The sequence below is a fragment of the Mchenga conophoros genome, linkage group LG1 (genome assembly GCF_057382185.1).
Source record: "Mchenga conophoros isolate Kocher_MC1m ecotype Shallow Benthic linkage group LG1, M_conophoros_male_GT1.1, whole genome shotgun sequence".
Taxonomy (NCBI): domain Eukaryota; kingdom Metazoa; phylum Chordata; class Actinopteri; order Cichliformes; family Cichlidae; genus Mchenga; species Mchenga conophoros.
The window spans coordinates 16,705,593-16,732,741 of NC_140526.1; the positions used below are offsets into that span (position 1 = coordinate 16,705,593).

Consider the following 27,149-nt stretch of genomic DNA (forward strand, 5'->3'; position numbering starts at 1 on the left):
GTTAAGTCATGACTAATTGAATCATCTTAATTTTGGCTTTTTTGTGATTATGAACCCTTTCCTCAACGGGTTGATGATTTAGGTTTCCACTGATCAATGTCACATCATTTTGTTCCTTAACAAATTACACAGTGTGAGAAGTGTCTATATAGGTTTATATAGGGTTAAAATATATGTTCTACATTTATTCGTATCCATCTACAGGGAGTGCAGAATTATTAGGCAAATGAGTATTTTGTCCACATCATCCTCTTCATGCATGTTGTCTTACTCCAAGCTGTATAGGCCCGAAAGCCTACTACAAATTAAGCATATTAGGTGATGTGCATCTCTGTAATGAGAAGGGGTGTGGTCTAATGACATCAACACCGTATATCAGGTGTGCATAATTATTAGGCAATGTCCTTTCCTTTGGCAAAATGGGTCAAAAGAAGGACTTGACAGGCTCAGAAAAGTCAAAAATAGTGAGATATCTTGCAGAGGGATGCAGCAGTCTCAAAATTGCAAAGCTTCTGAAGCGTGATCATCGAACAATCAAGCGTTTCATTCAAAATAGTCAACAGGGTCGCAAGAAGCGTGTGGAAAAACCAAGGCGCCAAATAACTGCCCATGAACTGAGAAAAGTCAAGCGTGCAGCTGCCAAGATGCCACTTGCCACCAGTTTGGCCATATTTCAGAGCTGCAACATCACTGGAGTGCCCAAAAGCACAAGGTGTGCAATACTCAGAGACATGTAAGAAAGGCTGAAAGACGACCACCACTGAACAAGACACACAAGCTGAAACGTCAAGACTGGGCCAAGAAATATCTCAAGACTGGTTTTTCTAAGGTTTTATGGACTGATGAAATGAGAGTGAGTCTTGATGGGCCAGATGGATGGGCCCGTGGCTGGATTGGTAAAGGGCAGAGAGCTCCAGTCCGACTCAGACGCCAGCAAGGTGGAGGTGGAGTACTGGTTTGGGTTGGTATCATCAAAGATGAGCTTGTGGGGCCTTTTCGGGTTGAGGATGGAGTCAAGCTCAACTCCCAGTCCTACTGCCAGTTTCTGGAAGACACCTTCTTCAAGCAGTGGTACAGGAAGAAGTCTGCATCCTTCAAGAAAAACATGATTTTCATGCAGGACAATGCTCCATCACACGCATCCAAGTACTCCACAGCGTGGCTGGCAAGAAAGGGTATAAAAGAAGAAAAACTGATGACATGGCCACCTTGTTCACCTGATCTGAACCCCATTGAGAACCTGTGGTCCATCATCAAATGTGAGATTTACAAGGAGGGAAAACAGTACACCTCTCTGAACAGTGTCTGGGAGGCTGTGGTTGCTGCTGCACGCAATGTTGATGGTGAACAGATCAAAACACTGACAGAATTCATGGATGGCAGGCTTTTGAGTGTCCTTGCAAAGAAAGGTGGCTATATTGGTCGCTGATTTGTTTTTGTTTTGTTTTTGAATGTCAGAAATGTATATTTGTGAATGTGGAGATGTTATATTGGTTTCACTGGTAAAAATAAATAATTGAAATGGGTATATATTTGTTTTTTGTTAAGTTGCCTAATAATTATGCACAGTAATAGTCACCTGCACACACAGATATCCCCCTAAAATAGCTAACTAACTAAAAACAAACTAAAAACTACTTCCAAAAACATTCAGCTTTGATGTTAATGAGTTTTTTGGTTCATTGAGAACATGGTTGTTGTTCAATAATAAAATTATTCCTCAAAAATACAACTTGCCTAATAATTCTGCACTCCCTGTATTTAGTGATGGGATGGATGGAAGTCTAAGGGTTCTACAAGGTCTTACATTTGCTTTGAATGGCATATGCTACTGTGTCGAGGGAGGCTGTGAGACATGTCCTGCATTATATTTGAGTTGTGTGTGAGGACATGGGCTTGTTAACACTGGGCTTTGCATACTGCACATATTTAAGCTCTGCTCGATTTTTGCTTCAGATATACTATCCATTACAATATTTCTAAAGGGTGTGGGGCACAATGTATAAAAGAATGTACGTTTAACTTTGGTCATGGGAGTTTGAATTGTTTGCATATTCCCTCTTCATCATACTGTTCTAATCTCTGTGTAAAACTAAATCTGAAGAATGCATGGAACCTGATCGTATCCTTAAAATATATTTATTGTATAATGTATACTTTAATGCAGGATGTACATTTTCTTACATGTCTTATCTCTTTCTCTTCTAGCTGAGTCTTGTGGTGGTGTAGTCCAAGGTCTGAATGGCACCATAGAGTCACCTGGTTTCCCCCATGGTTATCCCAACTACGCCAACTGTACATGGCTGATAATAACAGGGGAGAGGAACCGAATCCAGCTAACCTTCGTCACTCTGGCGCTGGAGGAAGACTTTGATATTGTATCGGTTTATGATGGACAGCCCTCACCTGGCAACTTAAAAATGAGGTTAGCACTCATTCTTTCATTTTCTGTCTGATGTGGTTTCCTGTTCCTCTTTTTTCTCAGTGTCTTCCCTCTTTCCAACCTAATCTCCCTCCCTCCACATCCTGATTTATCAGCAATGTCCATATATCTACTTGGTACTTGGACCGTTGTATATTTTGTTGGCCATCTTTTCTTCAAAATTTAGAAGAAGACTTAGCTCTAATCTGTCTGTCAATTTTAAGACAGGTAAAATAACAAGAAAATAAACCAAGCAGACATTTTTAATATTACAGTTGTTGGGAACACCGATTACTGTCTACCTAAAGGAGCACAGCACCGAGGGGTATAAGATATTTTAGTTTCTGAATATTAGATTACTAGATTCATAACTTTTGCACTGTCCACTTCCTGCTGTGACAAAACAAATTTCCCACGTGTGGGACTAATAAAGGTTATCTTATCTTATCTTAGTGTATAGGAAACAAAGATATGGTGTATAAACAACTCATCACCTAAGATTTCAGGTTACTAATGACTACTGTCTTTTGAAAGTGAGTTCAAAAACTTGCAGGAGTGAGCTTCATTGATTAAATTTGGCTTATTGCCCAATTCAGCATAATCTGAATAAAGTGCAGCTGCTCCATAGAAGTCCACCTTATACTTACCTCCACCTTATACTTATGCCTTTATGATACGTGCTGGAACTCCTCCAGCATCTCAAAATAGTTACAAGAGGGCAAAGTCACAGAAGCAAGTTTGGCGAATAGGGCAGGTGTTTAGTGAAATGTGTGTAGGTGTAAGAAAGTGCAGTAGTACATCTAGTTTAGATGCCTCAGGTATTCAGACGTGGAGATCCCCAATGCAACTCCTCTGGTGGTTAAGGACTCTTAGCCAGTACATGTGGTTGTGAGTTAATAACTAGAAATTGCTGAGCTCATCTGGACTTTGTTCCACTCTAGAGTCTCTCTTGGTAAGAGGTGGTGAACAGGTTTTCTCCAGTTGATAAGAGTGCTGTTCTCCTGTGATATCAGGTCAAGGAATGAGTCCTAACTATAATATCTGTTGATAATTTTTATGGTCACAATTTTTCAGTTAAGGGCTAAAGGGGTGTTAGGTCATGTGGCCTCAGGATCTTGTATCTGCCTTTTTTAGATAATGTGGTCTTGTTGGCTTCATCAAGCAACGACTGCCAGCTCCCACTTGTTCCAAAGATCCAAAACCTAATTGTAGCTTAAAGACATGCAGGCAGATGGAACAGTGAAACAGTGGCCTGAATATAGCATCCTCTTTCTTCACAACTTCACTGCAAAATTTGAAGTGCTGTTATTTTGGCTAACTTGAATGTAGCATGCAAACTGAGAAAGTCTCACTAGGTTTAACAGCACTATATAGTGGTTAACTAAAAGTGTTCCCTGTGGATCAACAAAAATGTGCAGGAATATATATAAGCCACTGATGAATTGGCAGCATCCCTATTTAGTGAGTGGAAAGAATGTAATATTATTGCAAAAAGGGCAGAGAGAACATCATCGACAGAGCTGGCAAACTGTAGGAAGCTTATTCATAGTGCTCTGCTTGTGTGTAGGAGGGATGAGCTGGGAATGCACCAAGTAGTGTTTAAGGCTGGTGGAGCAGTTATGGATAACATCGGGTTTTTCCTTGAATACATCACATTGCTGTATTATGAGTCAGTGTTTGAATAGAATACTTTTTTTCTTTTAGTGGATGGATAAGCAAGGAATAGACTGTAGAGGGTGATTTGGGTTGTGTGGAGGTTTACTGTAAATGCAGCCTCATTTTTGTGCTCAGCATACTACCATAAGGATCCTTGGTGTGCTGTTATGCTGAAAATGACCATGGGCAAAGAAAAGAGAATAATTTAAGAAAAGAATCCAAGTTTTTATAGGCTCAAAGTAAGATTTTGTGTCAGTAGTGTCACCCTCTTTATCTGTTCTGCGTTTATCATTTGTGTATGCCACGTGCTAGTTGTAGTTGCCTGTACTTAGTGTATGATTATTTCAGTGGATCTTTTGCAGCGTTGGTGTATGCGACCTCATTATTCTACCTGTTGCTTGTTTTTTACATCCACACCAACCAGACGTGACTAAGAGGGATTTGTTTGGGCTTTTGTTATGCTTGGCCTCATTGAACTGTGGTACGATTATCTCATGAGATAGACTAGCTCAAGAGACTACTTCACAGCATAGCCGTATTAGAGCCTTTACTCTGTTAATTTACAAAATCTCTTTTAAAAGATAGGTCTGATTTAAGAGTGAAATGAGCTTGAGCATGTTGAAATGAGCACAATGATTAAACATATGAAATGTCTAAAGAAACTAAAAGTATATTAAACGCTGCAGCTGCAAAGCCGACTAGTTAAGATTTACTTTACTTACATAAAGTGTTCTGTATGTATCCATTCATCCATCCATCCATCTTCTGCCACTTATCCAGATTTAGGTTGTTAAACCTCCCTCTCCCTGGCCACCTCCTCCAAGCCAAGCCACCTGAGAGATATAATCTCTCCAGTCTGCCCCCAGGCCTTAAACACCTTTTTCCAGGCATCCTAGCCAGATGCCTGAAACACCTCAACTGGCTCCTTTCAATATGGAGCAGTAGGACCTCTACTCTGAGCTCTTCACCGTATCGCTAAGAGAATGCTAGTTTGCCTCTTATCTGTGATCTCATTCTTTCATCACTACCCAGAGCTTGTAGCCGTAGGTGAGGGTGTGAACGCAGCTCAACTGGTAAATCGACAGCTTTGCTTTCAGCTTCCGTTGATGTCATTGTGCATGTCTTCAGACAAGAAATACAAATCTTAGTTTTGGTTATCACCTTTGATTATCACCTTTTTTGCATGCTCCAAAATTCAAGATCTGACATCTTCATGCTTATGGGACTCAACAGAAGACAGCATATATCCATTTGTTGCACCTTAGAACTACACCTTTATTAACAGAATTAAAACACTGTGCTGCTGATAACTGCTTTGGCAGGTGAGCTGACCCGTTGTGGCAGCTGCCACATTTTGCCAGCCTGGTCGCTCTGTCAGGGATGATAATTAGCCCTGGAGTTATTTGGGTCCCACATTCTCTGACCACTACCCAAACATGCCAATAGTATTTCCTTTTTGAACCTTCAACACAAAACATCAGTGCAAGGGTGATATATTGGGTTTTCCTAGAGCTTCTGAACTTAAGTGCAGTGAGTTGCAGCAGGGAGTCCATTCCCAGTGCCATTTAGATCAAGTGACTAAGCTGGGAGATGAAGGGTCACTTTTTTCTCTTTCAGTTCTTCTGTTGATGTTAGCACTTCTCTACTCCTCTGAATAGTGCAGACATTTCTGGGGACAAGCAGCATATTGCTGAATTTAGACCACTGGCCAGCAGTCTTTTGTGCCCTAGGGCTCTCCCTGGTGTGTGTCAGTACAGGCAAAGCTTCAGCCCTGCTTGTAAGGCTTCCTTTGGCTCCAGCTGGGTGTTAGCAGCTACTGAATTCACCCACTATCCTATTTTTTGCTTATAAAAGAGAGTAAGTTATGTTTTTACATGAAATATTTAAGCCTGCACATACAAGAGCTGATTTAAATTATCCGGCTGTTCTCTGAGTTCCACAAGGCCAGTGTTGTGTCCACACATACTATTGCATTTGTTCTGTAGATGCATTTACAAGAAGCGCTAGAGGGCGCTAGTGAGTATGTTGTTCTGGTTGTGGTTTTGGAGAAGAAAAAAAGAAAAATAAAGAAAAGGAGTCAACTCCGGTAATCCTCTGTTCCTACCTGCGTGTGTGTGTAATACTTGCTGAACTAACACCACACAACAAGTGGCGACGAGAGTAGTGGTGATTAAGTTATGGCTCTGCTCTCTTTGCAACCCCCGGCTGTGTTCCTGGATTGCCCGGGCGAACCGAAAATTCCATTTGCTGCGTGGAAAAAGTTGTTCGATAACTACTTGCTGGCGATCGGGGGTAATGACTTTGCTACGGAGAGGAAGAGGGCCCTGCTCATTCACTGCTTGGGAACGGAGGGACAACGAATCTACAGCGCCTTACCACTCGCTACGGATGATTACGAGGGATCCGTAAAGGCTTTGGAAACGTACTTTCATCCTAAAGTCAATGTTGTCGCCGAGAGATACCGTTTCAGGCAACGAGCCCAAGCTGTCGGTGAGTACAGATCACTACGTTGCAGCACTGCGTGAGCTCGTGAAACAATGTAAGTTCGGGGCTATGGAGAATGAAATGTTGCGGGATCAACTTGTAGAGAAGACAAATAATGCTCGTATACGTGAAAGACTGCTAATGGAGGAGGATTTGACGCTCGATCGAGCTTTGGAAATTGCTAGGCGTACAGAGGCTGCAATAGCTGATGCAAAGGCCATTGCTGTCGGTGAAACAAAGCCTGTTGCCGCTGTTCAAGTACAAAAGAAGATGCGCAAGCCAAAATACAAAGCAGCTAAAAAAACGGATACAGCTCCGACGTGCTACCGTTGTGGTTCAGCTGATCACAAAGCCAATGATAAATCCTGCCCCGCAAAAGACTGCAAATGTAATACGTGTGGGAAAATCGGACATTTTTCGAGAGTGTGTAAATCTTCTCATAAGCTTGTTAATGAAGTGACTGTTCCTGAAATGTGTGTTTTAACTGTTGACAATTGTGTCAGTGGTGATCCGGCTAAATTGATGTGCACTGTTGCAGTCACTGTACCAAATACTGCACAGGCATGCACTGTTAAGCTACTAGTAGACACAGGGTCTGGTGTTTCCATACTGCCTGAACATGTTTACAGCACAAATTTTGGCTCAGTTAAGTTAAGTAATCCAGCTGTTCAGCTTATTACATATTCAAAAGAGAAACTGGATGTATTAGGGTGTCTTAGAGCTGACATTACTTACAATGGCAAGAGTGCCTCCACAGATCTCTACATTGTGAGAACAGGAACACCCATACTGGGAATGGACTTGGTGACTGCCCTCCAGCTACACATAAAAGGGGGACAATTAGTTCTTGACAGTCCCAAGGTCTGTGCTGCACTCCAGCAAACCTCAGCTCTGCCCACTCAATGTAAACAGGAATGTGAGTCTCCAGTTGCATTCGGATGTGCAAAGGACTTTGTACATAAAGTGAAGGTGCGACCTGAAGTGAAGCCAATACAGCAGAAACTTCGACGCTTACCCCTGTCAGTCCGTGATGCTGTTTCCGCAGAACTCAAGAACCTTGAGGAACATGGCATCATAGAGAAAATTGATGCATCTGAATGGGTCTCCCCGATTGTAGTCACTAGAAGGAAGACTGGTGGCATACGCATGTGCGTTGATTTGAGAGAACCTAACAAAGCGGTGGTCGCTGACAGTCATCCCTTGCCACTGATAGAGGACATACTGTCTGAGCTGCGTGGGGCTGTCATGTTCTCCACCCTGGATCTTAAATCCGCCTACCATCAGCTGAAACTACATGAAGAGAGTAGAGGGCTCACTGCTTTCATTACACATGAAGGACTGTACCAGTACTGCAGAGTTCCCTATGGGTTGAGTTCAGCACCTGCAGCCTTCCAAAAGATGATGACACAAATCCTACGCGGCCAGAAAGGGGTGCAATGCTACCTTGATGATGTCATCATATACGGAACGTCAGAAGCTGAACATGAGGCCAACTTGCGTGCTGTGTTACACAGAATCAACAATGCAGGACTGAAACTCAATGTTGACAAATGTCAACTCCGTTAAACTACTCTGAGCTTTTTGGGTCAAAAGATCGGTCCAGAAGGTCTGCTGCCAGATGACTCTCATGTCACTGCCATCCTGCATGCTCCGCCCCCTACTGATCCTGCAACCCTGCGCTCATTTCTTGGCTTGAGTGCATGGTACAGCAAGTTTGTGCCAAATTACGCGACTGTTGTTGAACCTATGAGAGCTCTTCTGCGTAAGGACTGTTCATTCCACTGGAACGAAGCAGCTCAAGCAGCGTTTGATCAAGTCAAGCGGTTAATCGTGCACAGCCCTGCCCTGGTGATGTTCGACCCCAGTAAGCCAACCATAGTCTCAACAGATGCCTCAGACTACGGTGTAGGTGCTGTTTTGACTCAACTTGACGGTAATGATGCAGAACATACTGTTGCATTTGCATCTTGCAGCTTGTCTGATGCAGAGAGGAAATACTCAATCGTTGAGAAGGAAGCTCTAGCTTGCGTCTGGGCTGCTGAAAAATGGCGCACATGGCTCTGGGGCAGAAAATTCCTCCTACGAACAGATCACCAAGCACTGACAACACTGCTGACTACTAAGGGCAATAACAGAGCTGGTCTACGCATAGCCAGATGGTCAGCTCGCCTGTTGGAGTTTGATTATGAAGTGGAATATAGAACTGGGTCACTGAACCATGTTGCTGATTGTCTTTCTAGGCTTCCACTTTCCGAGACAGACATGGCATGTGCAGAGGATGTGGAGTCAGTTGCAGCCATCCTCACTGATCTGAGTGCTGTGTCTGAGGATGACTTCCAGTCAGGGTGCAAAGACTGTCCAGTGTTCACAAAGCTCCGTGTGCAGATACAGAAAGGCTGGCCTGCTAGGAAGACGTCACTGGATCCTGACTTACAGCCGTACTTCCCAATCCGCCATGAACTCGCGGTCTTGAACGAGTGCATCATCAGAGGTACACATCGATTGCTAGTGCCTGAGTCGTTGCAGAAAAAACTCACTGATATAGCTCATGAAACTCACCAAGGCATCGTCCGTACCAAACAACGCCTGAGGGAAATGTACTGGTGGCCCAAAATGGATTGTCATATAGAGACACTGATAAAGAACTGTGCAACGTGCAGACAGAATGACAAGTCCACTGTCACCCATGATGCTCCACTCCAACCCATTCCTTTACCAGCTGCTGCTTGGGAAAAGGTGTCTGTGGACATCATAGGCCCTTTTGAAATAGCCCCTTCTGACTGTAGATTTGCCATCACATTGGTAGACTACTTTAGCAAGTGGCCTGAAGTAGCTTTTGCTCCCCGAGCTGATGCAGCTACTATCATTCAATTCCTTTCTGTAGTTTTCTCTCGTGAAGGGAATCCAAAGACACTGATAAGTGACAATGGCTCTCAATTTCTCTCTGCTGAGTTCACTGACTTCCTGAAAAGCAGGGGAATCCAACACCTGAGATCCTCAGTGTATTACCCAAGAGCTAATGGGGAAGTTGAGAGATTCAGTAGATGCATTAAAGACTGCCTACAGACTGCCTCGATTCAAGGACAACCCTGGAAATCGTTCCTGAGAACTTACCTGATGGACTACAGAGCAACCCCTCATTCAACAACTGGAGTTTCCCCTTCAGAACTGCTCCATGGACGACGAATGAGAACAAAGTTACAGGTAATGGATATGCCTGTTCCTCAGACAGAGAGGCATACCATGTGCGAAAGAGTTAAGAATAAGCAAATGAAAATGAAAGAATACACTGATGCTCGCAGACACGCCAAACCATCCAACTTTCAGCCTGGTGACAAGGTACGGGTTAGGAAGCCGTGGAAGGTAAAGAAAGGCGAGTTAAAGTTTTCCAAACCAAGGACTGTCATGACAAGGAAAGGACCAAACACTTATTTGCTGGATGATGGACGGACCTGGAACGCCTCACACTCATCGGCTCTGTCAGAGCTGAACGCAGGTACTGATTCTGACACAACAATGGACTGTCATAAACCAGGAACTGATCTAGCATCTAACTCTGAGTCTGATAGTAGGCTTAGGCCCACCAGGATGAGGAACCCACCTTGCTGGACCCAAGACTTTGTCATGGGAAAGTGAATGTTACTGAGTAATGTGAAATATGTTAAAAGTGTATTAGGTGACATACATCAGAATGATGAAGTCAGGTTCACATAAGAAGTCCTTGTTCAAAGGGGGAGATGTTGTGTCCACACATACTATTGCATTTGTTCTGTAGATGCATTTACCAGAAGCGCTAGAGGGCGCTAGTGAGTATGTTGTTCTGGTTGTGGTTTTGGAGAAGAAAAAAAGAAAAATAAAGAAAAGGAGTCAACTCCGGTAATCCTCTGTTCCTACCTGCGTGTGTGTGTAATACTTGCTGAACTAACACCACACAACAGCCAGTCATCGGCCAGTTGACCTAAAACCCTCTCCTCTTCTCAGCTAGTGCTGATATGAACCCATCAGGCTGCCTACATGGACAGTGGGATGCAGCCAAGAGGAGCTGACTGCCCTCTCTTTGTTCAGAAAGAAGAACACAGAAGACACAGGATATATCTTTCTCTAGCAGCCACCCCTCCAACTGCCCTTGGATCATGCGTACGGGGAATTCTTCAATCTCATATATAGAATAAGGGCTGACCTGGCATCTGTGACCTCTTCTTACCAACCCCAGTTGTGCGTCAGCAACGGTAGAGAAGGGGTAGATAGATGTATAGATTTATTTTTACTTTATTTTATATAGAAATTTCAAATGTTAACAAAATGCTGCCGCTACAATACGAAAGAAGAAGTTGAGAAGAAAATTCTTGAGTACTGTAGGTATTAGTTTTTGACTAGTTTTGAGTATTTTTAAGTCCTTTTATCACTGTCAGTCCTGTCCCACTGGTGAATCCTGTCCCACTGGTATTCATTTCAGCTATGTGAATTCTAGCTTACTGTTCCTAATGTGAGATAGTAAGGAAAGTAAAACTTTTTTTGAAAGACTTACTTATAAGTTAGTATCAGGTAAAGGTAGTTGGTGGGGTTTTTTTTTGTGTGGTAGTGCTGTGTTTCTGGTGAGTTGGGATAATATTTATATTACTGATTATAAAAGAATTGGTATGATAAGTTGCCACTATTTCTGTGTAGTTGCTGGTAGATTTTTCTCTGCCTCACTTGGGGGCTAAGAATAACAGTGTTATTTTAACACATAACTGTGTTATGCTATTAAATTAACATTCTCTATTAACGTCATAGACGGGCAGGAATGATAACATTTGCTACCTAGCTGCAGCATTAACATCACTGCTTTATTATTAGCCATAGCCACTAGCTGTTATCTTAATGATAACAAGCAGCTTATGTGGTTATCAGGTAATTGCTAATGTTAATGTGTGCACCATCCAGGCTAATATTTATGATAGCCGTTTCTCTGTTGTTGAAATGGGAGCTCTACTGACCTCCTGAAAATTTGGTGTAGTGAATTTCAACTACCTCAGCTACTTGTGACAGGAGGAGCTGTGTGCTTGTAGGTTTGCATTGCTGGTATCAATACTGCTGCATGATACTGTGGGATGAGTATCTATCAAATATTTATTTTTAGTATAAAATGGTATCCGTCTTTTTTTTGACAACCCTACTAGAATCAGTGAGTGTGTAACCTGTTATTATTTCAAGAACAAGTAAGTATTAGAACAGGGTTTTTTCTTTGGACAGATATGAGAAAATAGAAATCTTTAATACGAATGAGAAGTGTTGTGTTTGGAGAAGGGAAAACACTGCATACCTGTATCACAACTAGGGATGGGTACCGGTATCCGGTGCCTTGATGGCACCGGTTCTGACATAAACGGTAGTAACCAGACCGAAAAGCAGCGCACATTTCGGTGCTTTATTTCGGTGCTTTTTTTTCCTGAGCTGTGATACACTTTAGATTCTAGCCAATCATTTTACATTTCCCAGGATAGTAGGCGGGGCCAGGTACGTACGTTCTTTTAGAGCAGAGCTACAGATTAAAAATGCCCAAGGCGAAGCGGTCAAAGTCTGGCTGTACTTCACAGCAAAATATGCAAACTCAGCAGCCTGCAACAAGTGCTTTAAGCTGATACTGTGATACTGAAGTAACACCTCAAATCCGATGAAACACCTGGCGACGCATAGTGTCTTTTTTTTTAAAGTCGAGAAATGCGCCGTATTTGATAGCTTGCTGTGAGACCTCACACCAAGCACATCTACTGGGGGTGGGTTGCCTGTTATCGGACCCGGAGCAACATCCCCCAAAAACACGAAGAGGAGAGTCCTGGCCCCTAGCCCTGCCAGTGTATCAGAAATGATGACGGATGATGATGGCAGCAGCAGCCGTTCTTCTCTGCGTGAGTAGCTTAATGTTGTTCGTGTGTAATTTACGTTGAGTAGGCTAACCACGTTATTACATTAATGCATGTAAGGTGAACTAGCAAACATCATCATAGCTACATGCTGCTGTCTTCTTGTTTGATGGCAGATACTCCCTTCACCCTGGCCAAAAAGGCTAAAATGACCAAAGAAAAAGTGGAAAACAGTTAAACATGAGAGGTTTTTGGACAAAGTTTGTGTTTTTTTCTATTGTTTAAGCACTGCTTCCAGCCAAGAGTGATGCCATAAATCCCCTATAGCTGCAGAAAAGGCTAACATTGTTATCTTTTTACAAAAAACCAGCTGAACATGAGAGGTTTTTGGACCAGTTTTGTGTTCTCCATTCTTTAAGCACCGGTACCGGTTTGGCACCGGTTTCGGATAAAACCTAAACGATACCCATCCCTAATCACAACTTTATCTCCTCTGTCACGATCACGATAAAAGATTTACAAATCATCCTCCTTCTGACTGCACTTTGATCAGTCTCCCTGTTATTAATGATAAAAAAGAACTAAATACATTTTACACATGATTCATTAGATAACTGAAGTCCTGTGCACATTATAATTGTGTAAAAACCCATTTTACTCTTTGCTCTCATTCTATTAGAAAGATGTTGATTCATATGTTACCCTGCTCTTTGCATCATAACATATTTTTTATATGTCCTCCAAGTTAACATCATCATTAAACCTGAATTCATAAGTTAGATATGGAAAGAAAGTTGAAATGCTGCTCTAGGTACATTTGCAGCCATGATCTAATTCAAGAGCCATGTGCACATGTGGTCTCTGTGCAGGCTGGAAGACCAGTTCTGTGCTGAATGAATTAGATAGCTTCCCTAGCTGTTGACACTTACACCGCTTCAGCACACTTGGCTTTGAACAGAGACAAGTGTGGCTCTTTAAAACGCATCAAAACAATAGAGGCGACTCGAGCCATATGTGCTACATGTTTAATGTGTGACACGCAATTGCAGGCTGACTCTGACTGTACACTTTTGCTACTTTTATTTGCTACATTTAGACAGCTTCCAGCTCTCCAGATAGCTCATTATCAAAGAAAGCACAGGAAGAAGCTGTGTGGATTTGCTTTGACCACTGCAAAAATTGTCATCACAACGACACTATACAACTGCTGCCAACAGTTATCTATACTAACTATCACATCAGCCACAAGTAATGTACAACTACAACAAAACCCAAGAGCGTACTAAAGAATTAACAGTGTCCTGATTTTGCCTGGATAAACGGAAGTAATTACTGATGCCCAAGGTTAGCTGGAGGTCATCTTAGTATGAACAGACTGACAGACAGAGTGCAATGCACTGGCAAAAACCTTCAAAGCACCTAAAATGAACATAGTGTTAATGCAGACCTGTTATACTGATTTGTATCTGTTAAATAAATTATATATTTGCGCTGTTTTAGTCAAATTGGATGTTAAGATTCTTATCCACAATGCAATATGATGAAAAAGGAGCACCTGGAGAGTCTAATAAGACTTTGGGATATAAAGGACAAGGACCACTTCCTGGTCAAGATGGGGAGGAGAAATAATTAAGAGTGGCAAATGCAAGCATCTTAGCATTATACAACGATAAAAGTTAGGAAAAATGTGAATATATCTCCAACTGTGTCTCCTGTAGTCTCATTAAACCCTGAAGTGGTACTCATTCTGTCTTAAGAACCAGAGTTTTTGGCTATTGTGTATTTGTTTATGCCATTGATTTACATGAACTCAAATATATACACATATACACACACACACATATTCAACTACCAGTGTTGAATAATACGTGTTTGCTTCATTGTTCACTAACCTTAACTTCCCGGTTCATTTATTTTGCTTTCAGTCATGCTCTCCCACTCTCCTTGTTTTCCATCTCCTCAGCTTTACTTTTTTATTCATCTCACTCTTTTTTTTTTCTACATTTCCATCTGTGCTGCTCTGTTTTTACGACTCCATCCCTCTTCTGCGCTTCATTTGTTCGTGTTTTACATTTTTCAAAATGTTACTTGTATATCTTACTTTTTATTTTTTTATGTTTGCAGTCTGGAAATCACATGGATTTTAACATAGCTGTACAGATTAAAATTTGTAATGAAAACCAAAGGATTACTTCAAAGTAAAGAGACATTAACCAAGGGGAAATTTATGAACTGCTTCACCTGTAAAAACAAATGAAAGCAAAACAGTCGGTGGAGCATTTAGTTCTCAAAATGTGACTGATCTCGGACCTGCCATTAAAACTATAACATTGCAATAGTTTTAATGGCAGGTCCACAATAGTGCTCGTGTTGATCAGACTGAAGCCTTTTGCCTGAAAATTTAACCTGTATTAGAAATTTATGCAAAAAAACAGGATTTGTAAGAATAATTACTAAATACTTAATTCAGCAATGAACTTAATTCAATGTTATCATATGAAGTAATTTTCTGTAGTTATGTATGTGTATTATTTTTCTTTATCTGTCTGGCATAACTTACTACATCATAGCATACAATGAAATATAAACATGTATTGACTCATATTCTATTATACTAGATATGACTGGTGAAAATGAGTCAAAGATACACTCACTTTATTAGGTATGCCCTGCTAGTACCAGGTCAGACGCCCCTTTTGCCTGTAGAACTGCTTCAATTCTTCGTAACATCAACAAGGTGCTGGAAATATAGCATAACACAGTTGTTGCAGATTTGTCGGCCGCACATCCATAATGTCCGTCTTCCATTTCACCGCATTCAGAGGTGCAACAAGTGGTTTTGTTAGTTACTGCTGCCCTCCAAACAGCTTGAAGTAGGTCGTGTCCAAATTCATGGGCTGCATTCTCCTGAGGACCCGGCCTTCGCGGTCTACGTGGGCCGGGTCCTCAGAAGATCGGGTAGGCCGGAAGTAAACGGCCGTGAAATTGGACGGTCTAGCCTTCTGATTAGCGTCACCGCTGTCTCGGTGGAGTTTAATAAACTCAGCCGTCTGCTCCTTGCTGTCTAAAATATAACAGGACACTGGAGTAAACTCTCGGCCATCTCACACTTCTGTTTAATCAGTTTTCTGTTTGACGTTTAGTCAGCTGTGTAAAAACCAAGGAGGAACCCACCCGGGGGATTAATAAAGTTTTATTTTATCTAATCTAATAACTTTAATCTCAGCCAAACCGATTTACTCACGAACAAACAAAACACTGAAAAAAGCCCAACAATAACATTTTTAGGTTGTCTAAGTGACTTATATATTACGTTTGTCACGGCCGGGCAGGTTACACACAGTAATTCGGCGTGCCCGTGTGGCGTGTTGGCTAGACCCAAGCGCGGCGAAGGCTAGCGGTGGGTTTGGAGCAGGCACGCAGTTATTCTAGTAACGATCAGTGCACGAAGCGTGGCTTCGGAACGGTCGTTACCGACAGAGAGCGAGCGGAGCCGGGAAGAGAAAAAGGATTGAAGGGATAATCACTCACGGTTGCTGAATCAGGCGGAGACTGACGTCGGCAGAGTTTCGGAGCTCCTGACACAAAGAGAATGATGTCTGGCGTCTCTCTTTTAACCCCGGCCCCGTGATCAGCTGATCACAGCTGATCACCAGCTGACAACGTTTAACCCGAGCAGCGAAAGTCCGCGGTGATCTGAAAATGATGTGCCGGGAGTTGTGCCATTCTCGGCCGCATCAGTAACCCTCGAGCTCCCGGCTAGCTATCGAGCTGGTGGGTAGCAGACGTCTCCGAAAACGTCGAAGCACTTTAGCAAAGATGCGATATCTTGATAAACCGAGCAGATATTTGATGTTTACACAGCTACTTTCTCGCCTGAAAATATGTTAAAAGTTTATTTTGTGACCCAGAAAGATTAATAAGAGTAATTTTAAAACTTAGTAGCGGCCGCCATTAGCCGGAAACTGGAGCTTGGCTGGGCCGTGCTATGAATTCTGGGATATGGTGGGCCACGAAGGACACACCCGACCCATCCTTCAAATTCGGAAAAAGGAGCACGCATTTGTCGGCTGCATTCGGAGGGGTCTACGAATTTGGACAGCCTTCGGCGCGTCGCTGTGACGTAATCGGTCTACAAATGCGGCCTCAGGAGAATGCAGCCCATGAATTTGGACACGACAGTAGTCTGGCCTTTCTCCCTGACCTCTGACATCGACAAGGCATTTACACACAGAGAACTGCTGCTCACTGGATGTTTTCTCTTTTTCTGACCATTTTCTTTAAACCTGAGCAACCAGCTTGTCTGGCACCAACACCCACACCGTGTTCAAAATCACTTACACCACCTTTCTTTCTCATGCCTCAGTTTGAGCTTCAGCTGGTCTTCTTAAATCTTCCTACATGTATTGAGTTGCTACCATGTAAATGACTGAACAGATATTTGTGTTAACGAGTAGTTAGCAGGTGCAGATGATGACGCAATTGGTGAATTTTATCAAATCAGATCGGATACGTATATGAAGTGCCAACTGCTCAGAAATATAACTATGCATTGCTGTGACGCTGAACACATTCAGCTGATTGTTTCACTTGCTGTGTAAAATATTAGTCAATATAAATACAGTTTGTTGATTTCTTCAGTGATATAAAATGCAATCCGGTTGTTAAGTGTGACGTCACTAGCCGTGTCTGGGCCTAAACTCCGCTGCAGGTCCATATATCAAACGATCACTATGGCATTACTGAGAGTTGAAAAACTCTCTAAAGTTTTTCATCTTTAATAAAATGATCAGCGTTCTTCTCTACCAGGTGTAACAATTGAGTTTAACATCCAGGCATCCATGAAAACAGAATTTATGACATTTAACGGAGTTAGAAGTTAGCAGGAAGTTAGCTCGCTAGCTTCTATCTAAATACAATATAGCATGTCCTGACTGCGGGGTTTTAGAAACAAATTAAAACGTACAGCTCTGTTATCACTTCCAACATAAATGAAGACAGAAAACCAAACAGCAGTGACGTTTGTAGGGTTACTGAAGTTGGGCTAGCTGGTATATAATGATGTGCTACATGACCGCTAGCGACACAGCTATGTTAGCATAATATAAACAAGCTAACTTTTTTTCCACTCGATAAAAGTTAACATGAGTGTTCTCGGTGGTCAGGAACAAATGTAATCGCATGGCAGGATGCTGTAAAAGGACCAAACATCAGCCAGGAGAACAACTGAGATAATCCATCCACAATACGAGGTTAGTCATTTTTATACTGCTGCATGGGCTGGGCTGTAGTTACATCCTAAGGTTTTAAAAACTGAGCTTAAATAAATGATTAGCGGTAATAAAAGCTGAGGGAGGTCAACAGTGATCACTGACTGTTTTAAGAGCATTTTGAGATTAAATAGAAGAAAATGCAAAACATTAAACATGTTAACAACACAAAAGCCAAATTAAACGCAGACTATGGTAAATGGCCTGTATTTGTATAGCGCTTTTCTAGTCCCTAAGGACCCCAAAGCGCTTTACACAACCTGTCATCCACCCATTCACACACACATTCACACACTGGTGATGGCAAGCTACAATGTAGCCACAGCCACCCTGGGGCGCACTGACAGAGGCGAGGCTGCCGGACACTGGCGCCACCGGGCCCTCTGACCACCACCAGTAGGCAACGGGTGAAGTGTCTTGCCCAAGGACACAACGACCAAGACTGTCCAAGCCGGGGCTCGAACCGGCAACCTTCCGATTACAAGGCGAACTCCCAACTCTTGAGCCACGATCGCCCACACTTTAGACTACTTTAGGCCCGGAAGTAGGATTCGTCACGTCATCACTTAACGACCGGATAGGCTATGTAGCGCATGCCGTACTGTTCCATTACTAGCTTGCTAGAGATACATTAGTAGTTTGAGCTTTATATAAATGCTACAGTGGACCAGAAAGTACACAACCAAAGAATAATCAGAATCAGAATCAGAATACTTTATTGATCCCTGGGGCAAATTATTTTTTGTTACAGTGCTCCATTTTAAACCAACATTAAGACAAGACAGACAATACGCTAACTAAGAATAGTACAATATATACATATATATACATACATACATACATAAGTCACTTATAAATAAATAGTTGGAAAAGAAACATGTGTAGTTGTAGCAGCAAACAGTGTGTTAAGTGGATGCGTTGTACAGGGAGATGGCCACAGGCAGGAATGATTTCCTGTGTTGTTCAGTGGTGCTTTTCGGTAATCTCAGTCTCTCACTGAACGAGCTCCTGTGACTGACCAACATGTCATGGAGTGGGTGGGAGGTGTTATCCAACATTGTCTTTATCTTGGACAGCATCCGCCTCTCCGACACCACCTTGAGGGAGTCCAGCTCCATCCCCACAACATTGCTGGCCTTACGGATCAGTTTATTAAGTCTGTTGGCATCTGCGACCCTCAGCCTGCTCCCCCAGCATGCAACAGCATAGAGGATCGCACTGGCCACAACAGACTCATAGAAAATCCTCAGCATTTTCTGGCAGATGTTGAAGGACCTCAGTCGCCTCAAAAAATAGAGACGACTCTGGCCCTTCCTGTAAAGTGCTGTGGTGTTTTTAGCCCAGTCCAGTTTATTGTCAATGTGTAAAGATGCCTTCCAGTAACAAAGAAACCCAGTGGAGTTCAGAAAATAATGAGAAACATCTAATGGATTATATCTCATCAAGAAAATGTACTTACAGGCATCATTTGAAGATCACACGCACATACAAAAACTTAGACTACTCTCAGTAACTGCAGAGTAAAAATCACACTTTTCTGAGGAAAAATAGGCCAACACTAGATAACCAGGCAATGGAACTAATCCAGGAGTACCGCTAGGGAAGGAAGGAGTGAAGTAAAGACAGAAAGAGATTGGGGGAGGGAGGAAGGTAGGTAGGACTGCTGAGGAAAAGAGAGAGAAACAGGACTAGCGAGGGACTCAAACACACTAACACACACACTGCAAATACACACAGATGGAAGATACTAAAGCTAGTAGAACTAAGTCCCTCTGCGGTTGGTAGTTCTGTCCGTCTGTCTGTGTCTTATTGTATTCTTGATAATACTCTAAGCTGCTTCAACTTGTCACCAGCACATCACAAAGTTGAGAACAGTTTTCACATTATGATAAGAGTTGAACAAGCGTAGAAACTCAAACAGTACACATGATTTCTGCCATATAAGCATTTACATTTTCTTCCTTGCTATTTTTTATTCATCTATAGCTGTGTTTTTCCACGCAGATTTCATGGAACGCTTTACCGAAGACTTCTGTTGTGATTATCAAACACTTCCCCCTCCTGTAGGTTTGAGAGAGAACTTGAAAAACTCTATGGCTAGGTCTTTTTTCCCCCCTTTTTTTGTAGAATGGCAGCTGCAACCAGCATGGAGCCACAGCAGTCACAATAAATTAGAATACATTTACTCCTGTAGCTTAATCCACTTGTTGGCCGTTTGCATGAATGCTCAGTATGATCAGAACATTTAATTTTTGCCAAAATATGCAAAATAACCTTGCTTTGTACCTTGCTTCTAAGCCATTTCTCTTTATTTATAGTTGTAACTATTCATTTTTTTTCTTAAAACTTGCCTGTGACTTAACCTTATATTTGCAATGCACACAACCTTGTTTATTCCCCAGGTTCCACTGTAGCCAGTCAGTCAAAAAAAATGTGTTATTTCGAAGAATGAAAGCGACCGGGAGGAGCAGCGTCTGCTGTAGCAGACTGTGGACTGATGCTGAGTTCAGCTGTTGGGCTGGACTCTGGGACTGATGAGAACATTTGGATCCGCGGGCCTCCTGCCTCACCAAACACCTGTTACTGCTGAGACACAGTGGGTGGTGTGGGGATACAGAAGAGAAGATGAAGTAATAAAAAGAAAAAAGTTACAGGTAGACAGAAAACAGATCGAAACGGAGATGAAATAGAGCAGATATCCTCCATATCAGGATGGAAGAAAAAAAAGAGAATTAAAAAACCAAAGAAAACTGTTTACATGTAGCCAGGCTGCAGCTGAGCTGTCATTAGTCGTCTCTGTGAGGTGTGCATTTTGATCACTATTCTACATTGAACATTCCCACATGTGGTATATGCCACTGTCTACAATAAAGCCAGAATTCCCACTCACATGTTTTTCAGATACCAACAGTAACAGTTAAATTAACCATGAATCCACTCTGGGATTTATCACAGAAGTTTCATTTTGGTGAAACATCTGACTTAGTTATTTATTTTTATATATTTGTTTATATTGTGACAGAATATTAAAGCAAGTGTGAAAACTGGGTTAGAAACTACAGCAGGAAAAAAAGCAAGAAATAGGGAATAAAAGAATGAAACTCTATGGGGCCCAAAACAGATCTCCAACAAAAGAAACAAACAAAAATCAACATGACAATTCAAAACACATCTCTACTGGATAACACAATCTGAATGACGTGTGCACCCATGACTGGCTTACCATTGCTACCGACAATGTTGTTTCTATTTTAAATGTGTAATATAGCCATCCGTGTGCACTTATTTTACCCCAAATAATAATCTATTATTAATGTAATGGAAAAGGTAAGGAAGAGTAGAGTAACGAGAGTAGACTGGAGTAAACTTAACTGAAAGCGAGCCTTTATTGTGGCTGGTGACAAGGAGTGCAGACAAGGCAGAAACGCAGTGACAAACTAAACTATGACTAAACTGGGAAAGTAAAACTAGGAAAAAACTATGAAGACACAGGAAACCATAACTATGAATACTAAGACTGGCTATGACGACATGGAGGGTGGGAACACAGACGACGCGACACAGACTACATGAAGTGGCCACACATAGGAGCACAGCTGACACACATGAACCTAATGACAGGACAGGAGAGGTGAAACTAAATACACCGACATTGAATACAGACTTTCAAAGTAAAACAGGAAACATGGAGATTAGACATGACATGAACTAAACATAACCACGCAGACATGACGCATGAACCAGGGAGACTTAGTACGGGGGGAGGCAACAAGACTAAACAGCAATCTAGAAATTAACTAGGTGAACTAAGCGAAGGCACAAATGAATACAAAAGATACATAAAACTCAAACACTGGGTCGCTCGACCCAGGACCATGACAGATACAGTTTTAAAAATGCAGTAAATTTTTTTCCACAGATACTCAAAATTAAAAAAACAAAAACAAACAAGAAATGGGAAGCAAAGAAAGCAAAGGAACAGTTTCTGATGTTAGTCATCTCCAGTACAGCAAAATAGTCAGGTTTCTAATAATATTATTGGCGATATGTTAAGGTGTGCTTATCCTAATGTTTCCTAATGATTATTTTGGATAGTGTTGTGTGGTTGGTGGTCGCCTAGTAATCTGTCTGTTAAGTCTGATGTCATTAGCTATTCATATGCTTCTTCGGTTCACAAAATCGAATACTTACCGAGGCACCACTGACAAATAAATGGCCCACATGCTTTCATCCATACTTTTTTCCTATACTTATCCAATTCAGGGTCATGAGGGGCTGGAGCCTATCCCAGCTGTCAAAGTAGGAGAAGCAGGGTACACCCTGGGCAGATTTCAATTCTGTCATGGGGTAACCCATAGAGACATACACCATTAGATTTACCAAACCCAGTGCATGTCTTTGGAATGTGGGAGGAAGTCGGAATATCCGGAGAGGACCCGTCCAGATATGGGAAGAACAAAAAGCCCCCAACTGGGTTTAAACTCAGGACCATCTTGCAGTGTCTTGTCAGTGTTAACCACTGCACCACTGTGCCAGCCACAAATACATTTAGATCCACTAAAATGATCAGTAGTTGACCTCCCTGATATTTCAATAAAGTTTAAACAAGGTATTAAACAAGGTTTTATGTATATTATAACAGTTATGTCTGAAGTATTTCTAGAAAACTAAAACATATACCTTAGACAGATTTTATTCTTCTTTAATCACCAATTTGTAAAGTCATCCTTTAAACTGTTTAGGTTGAGACATTTATCTTTTTGCATATACTTAGAAATGTCAGTGCAAAGAAACACATGCATTCATTTTTCTCTGCTTATTAAATTCAGGGTTGCAGGGGTGCTATAGCTTACCCAAGCTGTCATGGGGTATGAGGTGGGGTATGACCTGGGCAGAGGGAAAGACAACCATTTGCACTTACTGTATATTCCCTTTAGAGTCACCAATTAACCTAACATGCATGCCCTCCAGGCACTCTGACTTCCTGGAGGGAACCCCCACAGACACAGGGAGAACATGCACACTCCATAGACGAAGGCCCCAACCGGCCAGTGGATTTGAACCCAGTCCTAAACAAAAAGCTAAGCCCAAGCTCAACTAATTCAACTAATCAGCTCATATAAACAGTAAACAATTAGAATGATGTGTTTTTAAGCTGAAAGCAAAGTACCTAAACCCTGTGCAGCAAGGTATTGTTATTATCCAGAGCAAAACAACTGGGTCTGCTTTCATCAAGGTCATCAGAATGTTTGGCATCATCCTCATTATACTGTAAAATTCATGCGACTGCTGTTGTATAAGAGGCTTGTAGACTGATTCACTAAAACGCCCAAACAATTACTTTCCTGCTGGGATAAATAAATTATCACAACATGTAAGCATTTCTACTTGGAGACGGTGCTGAAATATCACCTCAGATCCAGAGTTTACAAGGCAAGATTCAGATCTATAGTAACAGCCATTTCTAACTCTCTCTTATTTAGCACTATCCCTTAGGCATAGCAGTTGATTTATATTTTACATTTCAAAACATCATACATCATTAGATGTAATGTGTGCAGCATTCAGACACGAGGCCCCTGGCACTCCTTTCCACACTGGTTGACTGGCAGAGTAAACGGCTGGCTGAATGGCTGGCTGTCATTTTTTAGAACATCTGAGCTGGCATTTATCCAGAAAATCTCTTGTTGTTTTTGCCCCCTTTGGGTATTTGCTGAGCAGTAATACGGAATATACACTTCCTGAAAATACAGATAAAAAATTGTTTGTTTGTTTCAGACACATCAAGGTGGAAAGGCTGGCTGGTAAAAAGCCAGAGTTTGAAATGCCTCCAAAAGAATCTTTTTTTCCCCTCCAACAGATACATCAAAGTACAGAGACGAAAGCGCTTTGATATGAGAGGCAAAAACCAAATGATGCTCTCTTCTAGCTTTCCATTTTATTCCTACATTAGGAAATAGCACTTCTTTTCATGCATCAGTCTTTTAAAAACTTTTAGCTAAATGGCTGACCAAGAATCACTTGAAGATTTGAAGATTCATTTTTGGATAGAGAAAAAAGTTGCTTGTTATTCATTTCTTCAGACAAAGACTAAGAATATGATAAGATGGAAACAGTGTTTGTTTCATTCTTTCCCTCCAGACACTCTTCGTAACCTCCTCTCTTTCTGTACATTTCTCTAAACTACAGGTCTGTCAAGAAAAACTCTTTCTATTGCATTTTTCCAAACAGTTGTCCACAGCTCCTCATCTCCTCATTCCTCCATCATTTCTGCCTCCCTCTGCGATTCTCTACTACTGACTTTTTTTTGCCTGATTGGAAACTTTCTCTTGCTTATTTGATATCTTAGTGTGAGTGCACCCAAAAAGCATCCACAAAAGCAGCTGCTTACACACAGTGCAGTAAAGCGATTGGGATGGAAGAAAGACTTTTTCACACAGAGAGCAAGAACTCAGAAAATACAAGAAACAAAAATTCAGAAACTGAAAATAATGAGTACACATTCCTTCAGACCCCCGATAGAAAGAAAGCAGAGGGGGTTTCGCCTTCTCTATCACATTTAAAAAAACTTCCCTTCATGCTCTTAAACTAACTTTTCCTACCGCAAAGTCAAGTCAGAGCATAGATTTACACAGAAGCTTGTCTACTTGTCAAACTAGCTCTGTTAAATTGACATTGTGGAGCTCAGGTTGCCCTGCTGGGATTGTGATGTGAGGATGTGGGCATTTAATGCAGTGTCTGGTCTCAGTCAAATTATCTTGGCACAGCAGCTAGAGGTAAATTACCTCTGTTCAAGAAGGAATAATGCAGTTTCCAGAAACTTCAAAGATCTCTTATCAGTGTTATGTCAGCTATGTTGCGTGGCTAGGAACATACAAATGTGAGAAAAACATGTCATTTGTTAATGCTTAGTGCCACCATTTTGGACCTAACTGGAAATGTTCTCTTATTTTATTATATGTGAAGTTTAGCACCAGTGCTCCAATCACCAATTATGAATCATTCAAGCATAGAAAAAAACACCTAACTCATAAGATGAACCAGTCGGGCGCTTAAATAAAACAGACGATGTAGCAAAGAACCAGTTTCAAATTGTGTCTTTAGGTACTTTGGTACCAGTTTATCACAAAACACGTTTTTTTTTCCAATTTCTTTAGTTTGACAGACTTAAAATAAAATTTGTGCATCATCAGGGTGATTCTAAAAGTCATAGGATGTCCAGTGTTCTCAAAAAAATGAAACTGAACATGTGGAGGGCAAAAAAGAAGAATACTGGTGGCTGCCAGCGCTACTCCTCAGCCTTCTAGTAGCTGCACCTGTGGGATAAATTTAAAAATCCTACATTGTCTCATTCACAAACTTGGGTGGCAACACCACTCGCCTGCTTGACAAAGGGATGACAATACCCCATCAGCCTTTTATGGTGGAGGGGTAAAAACTGTAGGCCTACAATACAGCAGATGAACATTATCTGAAAGGTCATATCTTTAACAAATAAGAAAAAATCCAGAAAACACCTGACATGGGACGAAGGACCTGAAAGATTCAATATGTACAGAGGAGGTCAGAACTACAACAGTGAGAGTTTACAGCCATCTGTCAAACATGGTGGAGGCTCTGTCGTGGTTTTCAAAATAGATGGAATTATTAACACAGATGTACCATCGGATTTTGATCCTTCATGCAAAACCATCTGGAAAGTGTCTTATTGGCAATGACTTTATTTTTCAGCATGACAACGACTGGCCACGTGTGTGTCATAGAGCACCTGCTGTAATGTGTGGGTGCAGTAGATTTAATACAATTTGTACTGCGCTTTTAAGCAAAGGTGAACATGGGTTTTCATGCAAGGATGCACGAGCTGGTTTTCATCCTCCTGGCAAGATACTCATAAGCAATCCTCTTTTGAAAAGGCACAAATAAAACATGTTTTCTTTTCTACAATAAAGGTTTATTCCTTAGATATTGCCATATTTATAAATGGTTGTGGACAGTGGAAGACAGTACTGTGGGAGTATTTAAATGTCAAATTTACTTATGTGGGCTGCTCTTTGTGATAAATGGGCATTCAGTTCTGTGGTTGCTACTAGTGTGTATGATTGGAGTCAGTCCACACATACACATGTGAGAAGGTGTTAAAACTGATGTTTCTGTTTGTCTAATTTGCACAGATTTCTTAAAGGACACCGTGCTAATCAGGCTTTGATATGATGCAGTCAGCTTTGCTGTTTGCATAGTTCCAACTGTGCAAATTTTAAAGAGGAGCAGTTTTGTTGTTTTGTTTAACATCCCCACATAGGAACCTAAATGTCCACACAGCTATGAATGCAGAAATACTCTGCAAATACCAATGTAACTGCAGGGATTTAACTGTATTTGTGAAAAACCTCAATAGAGGAGACGGTTTATTTAACTTTAAGCGGACTTTATCTTAACTTCCACGAATTGAGCTTACTAATCTCAGTAGTGGACATACCTTATAACTGTCACGAAAACATGAAAAGCCATCTGTGAGTTTGTCTTACTTTGGCTAAGCAGAAAAAAATGTCCAGTTCTCAGAGAACTGAACTAATTCTCTTATCACCCAATGAGTCAGCATGCTTTACATATTTTTAGCCTTGTGGCCAATTGCAGCTCAGCATAGCACCTGGCCTGGTTTTGAATTTATAACTTTTTTTCCTACAGAGGACCACAAGATTGCAGCAGCAGCAGCTGAAGATGAGTTGTGATGCTAGATCGACAGCTGACAGATTAGCGTCAGAATGATTTGTCACACAAAGAGCCACCTAAAATCACAGTTTCCTCTGATACTTCCAGTATTTTTCAAATCATAAGATTTTCTCTTTGTCACGGTCCTCTCTCTGGCTTTCTTACTCCGTTAGCTCATACTTCCTATCATGAAACCGTCTTTGGATTTATAGAAGAATGTTTATGTTCCAATCCGATTTAAATTTCAAAGAATTTTTGGCTCCCTGAAGATGGGAGGAGGAAAGAAAATGGAGAAAAGAACACAAGAATGAAAATAAATAGACTCTGGTATTGAGAAGAAATGGTGGAAGAGAAAAGACGAGGTGGTGAAAATAAAGAGTAACTAGGTGGTGTGTCAAACAGTAAGTAACAGTGAGGGGGTTTTTTTTTGGTTTTTTTTAAAAAGATGCTATAAATGAACAGAACTGAAAGTGAAATATGATTCATAGAATTGTCTTAAGGGAATACTGATTTCCAGTTTATGAATATGTAAAGGTTGTTTTTTTATATTCCGTGAAAGGCGGCTATGTGTGGGTCAGAGAAGGCAGGTATAGTGAAAAAAATGATGATAGAAAGAAAACGAGGGGGACAGAAAAGAGTGAAAAAAAACAACTAAGCTGCAGAAAGAAATTCTAATTATTTCTCGAGTTTTATTATTCAAAAATTCTGCCAGCTGCACATTATTGTGATGAGCAGCATTACTTTGCAGAAAAGAGAAAAGAA

General features: G+C 41.4%; 1 protein-coding gene across 2 annotated transcripts in view; it reads left to right on the plus strand.

Moving 5' to 3' along the window:
• Positions 1-27,149, plus strand: part of LOC146583171 (CUB and sushi domain-containing protein 1-like) — a 456,826-nt gene that overhangs the window by 112,612 nt on the left and 317,065 nt on the right. For both annotated transcript variants that reach the window (XM_085268026.1, XM_085268032.1), the window contains exon 2: positions 2,209-2,425. In XM_085268026.1, the coding sequence (XP_085124152.1) occupies positions 2,209-2,425 (217 nt within the window). The remainder of the gene's footprint in view (positions 1-2,208; positions 2,426-27,149) is intronic.